This window comes from Tenrec ecaudatus, chromosome 2, assembly GCF_050624435.1.
Source record: "Tenrec ecaudatus isolate mTenEca1 chromosome 2, mTenEca1.hap1, whole genome shotgun sequence".
Classification (NCBI taxonomy): domain Eukaryota; kingdom Metazoa; phylum Chordata; class Mammalia; order Afrosoricida; family Tenrecidae; genus Tenrec; species Tenrec ecaudatus.
In genome coordinates, this window is record NC_134531.1 from 76294465 (window position 1) to 76306910 (window position 12446).

The 12446-nt window shown below is 35.2% G+C and overlaps 1 protein-coding gene across 1 annotated transcript in view; it reads right to left on the reverse strand.

The window, feature by feature from the left end:
* Positions 1 to 378: 378 nt before the first annotated feature.
* HOMER1 (homer scaffold protein 1) overlaps positions 379 to 12446 on the reverse strand; it is a 140668-nt gene continuing 128600 nt past the window's right edge. The window contains exon 9 of the mRNA XM_075541211.1: positions 379 to 3494. Coding sequence (XP_075397326.1) covers positions 3306 to 3494 — 189 coding nt within the window. The 3' untranslated portion in view covers positions 379 to 3305. The remainder of the gene's footprint in view (positions 3495 to 12446) is intronic.

The window sequence follows — 12446 nt, forward strand, 5'->3', positions numbered from 1 at the left end:
GCAAGAAGGGAACTGCAGGGCTGCCCACTCCACGTTGAGTTACACGAAAACATGGTAGGTGGTAGCATATGCATTAAGAAATACATTTAGTTTTAAAGGGCAAAGAAAGGAGTTTTAAAAGGTGATGATGCTTGAAGTATCAGTGCCCCTTACAGTTCCATGTGAAAAAACAAAAAGTGTTTTCTCTAACTGCTTCCCAACAGTTCAATGAAAGCAAAATATCAAATCTAAGACGGTGCTAGAGTTTTTCTACAGGGACAAGAAGTAATGCCAGTTCTTGAACATTTTTTTCAATCTAGAGAAAGATATGGGGAGAGTGATAGAGATGCAAATAGAGTGAGAGAGAGAGAAACAAAAACTAATTTTCCAGGCAGGGAAATACTTATAAAACCTTTTATATGTCAAAGTCATGATTTCACAACATAACACACTAATGCAAAATCCAGTAGCACCTGTAAGATTTAAGTAAATGCTGCCATCACTTAAATGCTTTCAAATATCTGCAAAAGACTGAAGGGAGAGGGAAAAAGGGTAAAGTACATTCTCCAGAGAACAATAAATGTATTTCAAAATAAAAACTATATTTTTGTTTTTCAGGGGTTTTTTTTGTACAATAATTCATGGGTTTGATAACTTTGTACACAATGGGTCAATCTTTGCCCTCTCCTTCTGTGTTACTTCAAGTTCACATGCTCAGGCTGTAGTCCCCAACATTATTTTCAGATAAAGATAGTACCAAAGTTTGATCTAAATATAGATACATTATATAATACTTGTCTCTGGGAAAATCAAATTTTAATATGCAAATGTTTATTTATATAATACAGAAATGGAAAACACTGCAGTAGGCATACAACCTAATTCTGACTTGTAGATGATGATGATGCCTAAATGCTCCTACTGTAAATGAATGTTGAAAATATTTTTTAATCATAAGATTTTATTTATATGTGCACTTGTGTCCACCTTATCCCATATACTGTACATGTCTAATGACAATCTGGGAATTGAAAGGTGCAGCCCTCACGAAATTGTTAAGTCACTAAAAAGAGAAACAATTAGCCTCTATTGGACAAGGAAAAAACTCACAAAATTTCCAATTTTAAATTTCATATCAGTAGGAAAATATTAAAAATAATTTTCTGTATATACATATCAGTATATGTATATATTGAATTACACATATGTCTCACATATCAATACAATCCAAGCAGAGACATTTGGATGAATTATTTTCCCATTACATGACATCTATGCCAAACTTTAAAAATATTGTATTACATCATTAAAATAATTCACTTACCATTTCAACAGCTTACACTGTTGTTGTTTTTAATCTTTAATTCTTCATAACTAAATTCCCTGACCCCTAGTGTTAAAGTCCTTATTTCAATTAAAAACCTAGTGTTCTCTGTTACTCAGAAACTGATGGATAAAATCACGTCTACTTCAAAATCCCATCAATCAAATAAATTTCATTACCTGATTTATCAGAGATATACCTCAGCTCTGAGCGTGTATACCTAAAACTCTTCTCCCTATAACAAGTAGGTGAGAAAATTATCCTTACCATGATGTTATAGCACATATAATACATGATGATCGAGTGGTTTGATAGAAACTTTTCAGAGGTTTCTGAAAACTCACTTTAGAAACAAAAACCATTTATTTTTCACTCTAATAGAAATTAATATGTATGTATTTACGTACATACACATACATATAAAACAAAATTGTCTAGTGTTGAGTAAGCTGTTTGTTGAGTGAAAAAATGGTTACAAATAGATTTCATTAGCTTAATTTTGTACTTAACAATTCAATCATTTGGGGGTACAAACAAAAAAGGTCAGTGCATTTGTAGACTCCATAGAGTCTGATACTCAGGCATACACTTTAAAAAAGAACCCTCCTCAACATCACAGGCATTGTACAGCAAGAATATATGTACTCTGATGCAATTCCTATTCCATAAGCAGACTAGACAGCACTTGGCTTACTTGTAAAATAGCTTCTTAAAAGAAATATATTATATAAAGAAATGCATGTTTGCTAAAAGTCTTTTAAAATTACATCAAAACAACATTAAAACCTGTTCACTGAGAAGAACCGATTGGATTTGACTCCCATTGTGAAATATGCCTAGTTAGCAGTTCAGAATATTGCCTTGTGAGGTGTGAATACAGATGTGGTTGATGTGAAGACCCAGGCAGAGTACACGTCTCCATCTCCATCTCCCACGATCACAATTCAGACATAGTCCTCGGATCGGCTGTTTGATGTAAATGAATTCCTTTGAAAAGAGCTATACACCTTAAAATGATCTATAATAAACAGTTCCCCGATAACCATTATTATTCTTAAATTGAAATGCATTGATCATTCAGAAAAGATTTCTTGCAAAATATATAAATAAATGTAACTGCATATTCTGTAAATATACTTAGCATTGCTAGGCCAGACAGCCAAGGACAGGCTGCTGTAATTCAGTTCTGTGTGTCAAATTTATTTGAAATTTAAAAAGAAAAATTTCTGAGGGACTCAGCTGCCTTCATTAGTTGGCTTTAAAAGGTGTAATAAAATGGGAGACAATATCTTCTCATAAATACATGGAATCACTATGGAAAACTAAACTCTACAGTGGACAAGATTGGAGAACACCAGAGTGGTCACCAGAGTGAATTATCTTCCAGTATAAAAAAGGGAAGAATTCTATACGCGCAGTTGTAATAAGTATGTTTCAATTAAGATGCAGCTCTCTCTCACTCCTGGCAAGAATTAATTGGTAATAGCACTGCTTCTTAGCAGTGCAAAAATATCCTGAGAAATTATTCAGATTACAACAAAAGACAGGGCTTTCGTCACTAAGTTTTTGCACAAAAACACAGCTCTAGATATCATAAATAAATTAATTGAAAAAGCAGATAACCTTCACTGTGTTCAACACAATAAGGGCATGTGACCCAGACATTGTTAATTCTCCCATTGGCTGATATCAGAAGAAAATAAAAAGATTGCATTAATTGTCTATTTATAACTTTCTCGTTAACTATGGCCAATAATATACAAGGAGGTAATTTGTAGTTCAAGTTTTTCATCTTTTTTTTTGCCCCAAACTAGCTACAAGCAGAATTCTAAATTTTACACTGAAATATATAATTCCAATCTTCAAAAGATCCTCTTCCTGGAGGAGTTGTATTCAATTGTGTGTGTGTGTGTGTGTGTGCAATCTTGATGCACAGCCCAAACAATACTATGTAGAGAGACAGTGTATCTTTTAATCTATTGGTACTGTAATTTTACTTTCCTTAGCTGCATTCTAGTAGCTTGGCCAAGTTATCTCGTAATTCTGTTAGTTCAAATATCTTTCCATCAAGAATTTCTAAAAGTGTCTTCAGGTTATTGCGAAAAGCTTCTTGTTCATTCTGACTTTTCTCCAGACGTTGTTCTAAATCAGACAGTTGTCCCTCCAGGTCTTTGTTCCGAATTTCTACTTCCTTTAGAAACAAAAGTGCAACATATAGATCAGTTCATCACTTAGAAAACAATAGAACTTTCTGTAATTACGTATTATCGGGGGAGTCTTTGCATCATGATCATTAGGATGTGCTTCTGAATGTCAACAAATGTAGGGAGCTTAGATTTGGTCATCCACGTGATTTTATTATGACCATTATTCATGACTGGCTAGCTCATTTATCCATCTCTCTACCTAACAAAAATTTCCTGACTTCTTACTCCATGTTACACAACATTTCCAAAATCAAGAAAGAATTAACACAATACCTCCAACCATTAGGAAAGAAGCAGCAAATAAGCCTACAATCATCAAAGGAAAGAAATAATAAAGATGAGACCAGTAATTAATGAAAAAAAGGGAAATCCCTAAGGCTAGGAATTGGAAAGGATTACTAAACAAACCACTGGAAAGTCTACCAAAGGAAATGCAAGAGAAGATGAACTAACAAAAATAAGGAAGGAAATGAGTCAAATTATAAAAGAACCAGTGCAAATAATAATAATAACAGAATAATCTGAAAAACTGGACTACCATAAAACTGAAAACCTAGAAGAAACAGACACATTTCTGGAAACACACTACTGACCTAAACTTACACAACTCAGATAGAAAATGAGGACGGACCTATAACAAAAGAAGACATTTATTAGGTCATTAAAATACTCCCAATGAAACATCTTGGTGCAGGTAATTTCAGTGGTGAATTCTACCAAACATTTAGAGAAGAGTTGTTCCTAATATTACTGAAACTATTCCAGAGCACAGAAAATGCTGGAGTACTCCTGGATTCATTTTATGAAGAGAGTATAATTTTAATACCCAACCCAGTCAAAGCCATCACTAAAAAAGAAAACTATGGACCAATATTACTCATAAACATAGATGTAAAAATTCTCAACAAACTCTTACCCAATACAATCATCACCCCCCCTCTCTACACACACACACACACACACACACACACACACACACACACCCCATATCCAAATATATACACACGATCATAAATACACATGACCAAGTGGGATTCATGGTTTGCAAGGATGATTGATTATCAGAAAAACTATCAAGGTAATCTACCACATAAAACAAATAACAATATCACATGATCATATTGATCAAAGTAGAAAAGGCAGATGACAAAATTCTACACTCTTTTCTGATAAAAATCCTTAATGTAATAGGACTAGCAAGGAAATCCCACAACAGAATTAAGAGTTTATATGCAAAACCAAGGCCCAAAATTAGTCCCAACAGAGAGAGACTGAATGTATTCTCCTTTCAATGACAAACCAGACAAAGATGCTCTTTATTACTGTTCCCTTTCGACATTGTGCTGGAAGTTTTAGCTTGAGCAATAAAGCAAGGAAGGAAAATAAAACACATCCTAACTGGCAAAGGAGGAGAAATCTTTCTCAGTTTGAAGACAATATGATCCCAAAGATTAAGCAATATAAGTACTAGAAATAATTAAAAGATTCAACAAAGTGGCAAGGTACAAGATGAACATATAAAAATCAACTACTGTTTTTACACAACAATAAGAACATTGAAAAAAATCAGGAAAACAATGTTATTTAGGACAGCCACTTAAAAAATATAGCCACTCAAATGATTAAATATTTAAGAATAAATCCTTTCAGAGGCATATCTATCTATCTATCTATCTATCTATCTATCTATCTATCTATCCTATGTCTACCTATCATCAATCACCTACCTACCTATATATCTAGCCCTAACAAACAAAATACTATAAAACACCATTGGAAGAACACACTATGGCCACAAATAGAAAGACTTTTAACATTGTCAAAATGTGATTATCACTCCAAGTGATTATAGCTATAATGTAGGCCTGATGCAGATTCCATTAACATTTGAGAGAAATGGGAAATGTCACCACCAACTTTATATGGAAAAGAAAGATATCCTATAAGCAAAATGCTCCTTAAGAGGAAGAACCAAGGAGGAGGCCTCAGACCTCTCTATTTCAAATAGACAACACAGCCATGTTAGTCAAGATAGCTTGCTACTAAGTACAAGGACAGATACACAGACCCATGGAACAGAATTGAGAACCCAGAAATCCATACATCTATGGGGACAGCCCTGTGACAAATGGCTGAAAAGTCATTAAATGTGGAAGAGACAGTCTCATCAACAAATGATGTTGGTAAAACTGGATATTCATTTAAAGCAGCGGTTTTCAACCTGTGGGTAGCGACACCTTTGGGGGGGTGAAATGACCCTTTCACAGAGGTTGCCTGAATCATACAGTAGCAAAATTACAGTTATGAAGTAGCAATGAAAATAATTTTATGGGTTGTGGGGGGTCACCACAACATGAGGAACTATATTAAAGGGTCATGGAATTAGGAAGGTTGAGAACCACTGATTTAAAGAAAAATGAAACATGACCCATATTTCACACCTTATGTAAAAGCACTAGGTGAATCAAAGGCTTAAATATAAATTTTAATGCTATAAAAGCCATTAATGAAAAAACAGGGACAAACTATGGGGCCTTAAATACATGGCGTATATACATCATTAAACATAGCTGAAAACACAAACAGTAAAAGATAAAGTAGATTCTGGGATCTCCAAATATTAGATACTTGTGCTAACCAAAGATTTCACTTAATGGGTAAAATAAGAAGCTATGTAATGGAAATTTTTTTCAATTTATATAAAGGACCCCAATAAGAAAAAGATGAATAATCAGGTTTAAAAATAGGCAGAGGACATCAACAGACACTTCACCAAAGATGACATCCAATTGGCCAACTAACACATGAAGAAATGCTCGTGATCATTAATCATTACCAAAATGCAAATCAAAACAACAAGCAATCATCTCACTCCATCATAATACCATGTTCAAAAAAACAGAAAACAACAAATTCTGGCAAGGGTGTAGGAAGTCAGGAAACATGTTTTAATCCTTACCACCTTAGCATGAGTTTGGTTTTTATTGTATTCTATTGGGTCTCCCAGCTGTGAAGCACAGGAGGAGTAGAGGCATTATGATAATAACTGACACAAGGGGATATAGGAATAGAGGGATGGGTGGTGCATGATAGGGAGGGCAAGGGGATTTGGGGAGTAACTAGTGAAGACGGGAATGGGGAGGGAGCACTAGAACGAATTGTGATGGCATAATTCATCTTAAAGGCAATTTAATCATGGGGGGGAATGCTTTAAAATTGATATGGGGGTGATATCAAGTTCTCCTTGATATAACTCAGTGATTGAACTATTGAATTATATGATGTGTAAATTACTTGCCAATAAAACTGTTGGGGAAAAAAACCAGCTTTTATCTACTTACCTGTCTATTTATTTTATTTATTTAACTGCTTTTCATTATATGAAATCCAAGATAGCTAAATCTACAGGTAGTAACTGGATTAATAGTTTCTAAGGGTTATAGCAGGAGAGGTTGGAGGGAAATGGGAGCTATTAAAAATAGGTACAAGAAAGAAGAAAATGTTCTAAAATTTATTGTGGTGATGATTATACAACTCTTTTTAATATGCTTAAACCATAAAATTATATGATGTGAATTATATATGTCAATAAAAGTGTTAAAAAATTTTAAAGGTTAGAAATAGGAATATTATAAGTTCTAGCAATCCCATTATTAGGTATATACCGTAGAGAAATAAGAGCATGGCATGTATAGATATAATGCATGCTGATGTCCATTGCAATACACTGTTCACAACAGTAAAAATATACAAGCAACTTAAGTGCTTATCAGATGGTAAATGGATTAACAAGCTATGGTATATTCACACAATGGAATACTACTTTTGCAAAGTTAGTGAATAATGATGCATAAATATCTTATAACATGGATAAATCTAGAGGACATTATGCTGGATGAAACATCAATTACAAAATGGCAGATATTGTACAAGACCATTACTATCAAAAGTCAAGAAAAGGTCTTTGTACAAAAAGAAACATTATTTAATGATTACCAGAAGTGAGAGAGGGTAAATTACTAATTAGAGGGTAAATATATATTAACTTGGGGGACCGGAAAGGCAATATATACTAAAAAGGAGGTCAGCATAAAAGAAATGAAGGCAAAGCCAGACAATGGGAGGAATACAGAGTTAAAAATAACAGGGAAGACATATTATCATATACACAATCTTGCAATAAAAGTAATCTACAAGGGTACATAGATAGACATGTGAGCTGAACAGGCGTGGAAAGGAAATGGTATTAGATCCACAAAGACTCAAGTATAATAGAGGGTATTTCTAAACATGTTATTTAGTAGAGAATACAGGGTGCAAAGTTATGAAATTTCTTAGCCATAATCCAATAATTTGAAGGAATGTGTCACTGGATCTGGGGGCTCAGAACCATAGTCTTGGGGACATCAAGACCAAATGGTATAACATAGCCCACAAAGACAATGTTCTAGATTCTATTTTGCTGAGTATTGAGTGAGGTCTTAAAAACCCTGGAGTGGCTTATTACTGGTCCTTCCTAGGCTGGAGCAAAGAAGAGTGAAGAAAGTCAAGGGCACATGGAAACAATAATTCACTGGACTAATGAAACTACAGCACTTTAGCTTGCAGGACCCTGAGACCAGTGGACCAAAGGGTTCCTGGCTACCACTAACAGTTGCTCTGAAAGGGACCATATCAGAAGGTCTGGATAGAGTGAGAGAAAAATGTGTATCACAGCTCAGTATTATAAAAAGACCAGACTTTATTGGTCAAATAGAAATTGGAGGAACCTCTGACTATTGTCCTTTAACCACAGCTTCAGGACTTGAACTTAACTCATCTCCATGGTTTAGCTTTCAACCAAGCAATAGACAGGTCTATAAGGGGAACAGTAACACTGGGGAGGTATGCACATTTTCAGAATAATCAACCATTTGATATCAAAAGAGCAGCATTTGCACAAAGGACAAGTTCAGATGGCTAAGAAAGAAACAGAAACAATAAACACAGGGACAAAGTGGGGATAAGTGATGTTACATTTTCAGGATTGCAATCAATGACCTGAAGCAAAATGTAGACGAATTGTTGAATAGAAAATGGATCTGCCTGATAAATCTTCACCAAATTCACAATGCAAAATTAAGTTTTAAAATCCTTTGAATATGCTAACTATTCTGTATTCTTTTATTTATTATTTATTTATTTATTTTTGGTCCACTCACAGATCGGGGTCTGTATTCTTTTAAAAAATCATTTTATTAGGGGCTCATACAACTCTTATCACAATCCATATCTGTATTCTTTAATATCAAGTAAATGAAAGTTGTAGAGCATAGCTCAATTGTTAAAAATATATATATAAAGATACATTTTAGAGAATTATAAAGCTAGCAATTCTGATATGCTGTAAATTAAAAGAAAAAAAATGCAAAAGTAGAAGTACATGACAACAAAAATCTGTTTTTAATTTTTTAACATACAATAATCTCTGACATCTGTAAAATTATATAAGTCATTATTTCTTTTAAAAATGTTTCTGGACATGACAAATATACTGTGACTAAAAAAATAGCAGAACGTAAGGTAAAGATTGAATTTTGGTTAAATGAAGTTGAGAACATTAGCATAAAGGCAACTAAACACTTTAAAAAGCTATTCAAGTAAGCAATAAACTGAAATGGTATATATCTATCCTTTCTGACAGCTCACGTTTACATCTGAGAGGAATTAAGGTACTGACACAGATTATGTTCAAAAACATGAACTATATAGGACAATGAAAATATTTTGGTATTAGTTACAACAGGAACCAGCCTCAGAAAGTAAGATGTTTTGATAAAATTCTATCAAATATAAAGGACAGTAGAATGTACAAATATTATATTAAAAGACAATTTGGTACCTATTAAATAAAAAACAAAGACGAACAATATGAAAGAGCACACGCAATTGGGTGACTATCTGTATGCTGGAGGGCAAACCCTGGAATGAACACACGATAAGGCAATAAGTAGGGATTAGCAATTAGGGGCAATTTGGGCAAAAACTTTATTTCTCAGGATATCGTTAAAAATTCAACTTTGAAGACAATTAATCGGGAAATTGGCTTGAAATCATATAAGCAAGGAACAAGTGATTTTGGACTAGACCCTGCAGAGGAAATGCTGGTCAGCTCTAAGGAGGAGGCTTGAGCAGGGATGCCACCAATGAGCCGCATGAGCTCGGGAAAATACAAGCAGCCAACAGGGTTTCAACGAAGAATTTCAAGAAACCCAATCTACTCTCAAAGTGTTTATCGCCAGGTGTTGCCATGTAGTTCATGCCCCTCTCTCCTCGGAACAGTCTACAAGGTGAAGAAAAGTAAACTGAGAACAGAGCCTGAAACCAATGAAATATTTATCAAGTCAGAAGCCATTTCATGGAGGCTCTAATCTGGGAGGGAGAAAACAGGCCCTGTAATCAAATGTAAAAATTCCACTCATGACAGTACAGCATGCGGTCCTGCCTGCTTAAACAATCCCCGCCCGCGAGCGCAGAATGTTTCCCACTTTAAAAATAGACCAGACGTCACTCACCAGCAAACTCCCCTCACCAGGCACACCCAGTTTGCCCTCTAAAGCCTTCCTCAAACAATGAAAGGCTCCGTTGTTGCTGCCAACCAGCGAAACCCCAGCCATTGGAAAGCAAAACACAACATTCCTTCAGCTATTAAAACGGTGTTGTTCTCTCTAGACCGCAGGCTACTCTAAGCTCTACCTTGGTTTGTAGAAATTCTATTTGCCAGATAACAAAAGGGATTCAATATAATGCTGACTGTGCTGGTCTATTTTTAGACAGAGAGAATGTATTCTTAGATCAGAAAAAGAGTTGGCACAGGGGCCGACAAAAGACAACTGAAGCCTTAGTTGGTAACACTCCTGTTTTCTACCTCTAGGTTACATTTTCTTTTCTTTTCCTTCTTGCCTTTCATTTTTCTGTTCACTATCAATTTTTTCAACGGTTTCACCCTTTACAGATATGGAAGACATGAAAGAACATACAGAGACATGGTTCAACATTGATTAGGGAAAACAGCAAGGCTGGAGGCTAGAAGTAGCTAACTTCCTTACAGCACTTTAGGAACTTGGGTGACTTAGGGGGTTAGACGCTGGACTATTAACCTCAAGGTCAGCAATTTGAGCCACCAGCTTCTTTGAAGGAGAAAGATGAAGTGATCTTTTCCTGTAAAGATTTACAGTCTTAGAAATCCACAGGGAGCTCTACCCTGTCCTTACAGGGTCATCCAGTTAGAATTGACTCAATGGCAATGAGGTGTGTGTTTTTTTTTTGGGGGGGGAGTTTATAGTAGTTTAAAGACCAATGATTAAATGTAGAAATTCTATTACATAGAGAGGGCCATGCTCTGTATTACTGGATATGCAGTGTAAAATTTTTCAAGTAATTAAAAAAATTACATAACTATTATCATCAAAAGGACCAAACCAATTTCATTTTCTATAAATTTAAATCCTGTATAATTTAATCTGAAAAATAACCTACAGAAAATTTCCCTTATTGACATTTAATTCATATCTTAAGTTCTTGTGAGTAAAATATGTTGTGCTATTAGATTTCTAACCTCAAATATATAATAGGATATACAACCATCAAGACAAATAGATATATAAAAACAATAACCAACTAAAGAATACAAGAGCAGCAGATGGCCCACTCACAAAAGCGTAACAGAAGGTCAAATGCACAAAAGCAGTAAGAAACAGGCAAATCTATAAGATGAAAGTCATGACACATCCCCTCCTGTGAGCAAATGGGAAGACATTCCATTCCTCAGTAGGATGAAAACCTCAGGAACATGGTAGTCCTCCCACAATCCCCATAAGAATGCACAGTTTTATAGTCCTAAATTTTTAGTTGACACTAAAATTGAAACTAAGGTTCAACTGGAATACATAATTATGCAAGATCTGTTAGAAAAACAGTGGAACAGACAACTTATAAGGAAGAATTAGCCCTACTTGATATTAAAACGTGCTGTAAATCCTCTATAGTTAAAGCAGTGTGGAACTGCTGCGTGAAGTTAGACTAACTAGTGGGATGAATTATAAAGGCCAGAAATAGATGGAAAATGAATATATGAAATCACTAGGGGAAAAGCAGACACTTAGAGAAAAATATAAAATTAGATCTATAAAGAATAATAGCCAAACAAAATCAGAGATCTAAATGTAAAGCACGAATGCTTGCAAATTCTAGAGAGGAATATGTAAGAATCCCTTTAAAACCAGAATGTAGAAAAGAACTAACATGATTCAGAAGCCAGAAGTAATAAAAGGAAAGAATGATATATTCAACTATATAAAACCCCATCAACACCGTAAGCAAAGTCAAAATTCAATGACAAACTAGAAGAAAATATTTGTAACATATAAAGGACGGATACCTCCAATACACAAAAATCTCTTGAAACCATAGGGAAAAGGGGGCAAAACATGATGAACAGACATACACAAACAGAGAAATAACTTTAAAACTCGATGAAAGATGTTCAATCTCACAAACTAAGAAACACATTGCAGGGGCAGTGAGTTATTTAACATGGCTCTTCTAGCCAAAATTTCTAGATCCCAGCAAGCCGAAGGGCCTTTCCCGTATTGATCTGGTGCGAAGGTGGGGAGATGCTGAGTGGTTGTGAACAGGCTTCCCTGGAGTGCCACCCTGCTGTGTGTAAAATGAGCCCTCAGCCAAGCAGGAGGAGGAATCTCGGAAGTGAAGTGCATCATCTGAACCCTAGATTCCTGCACAGAGAAGCTCCTGGGTCCAGAAGACAGCTATACCCTCAGAGGAGCAGCAACGGAACCAGGAGCTAGAGCAGGGCACAGAGCAGTGGACTTTCCAACCCACAGAGCAAGGTAAGGTGGAAACTTTTGTGAGGAGCCTGGCTTACAGGGTGAGTTGTC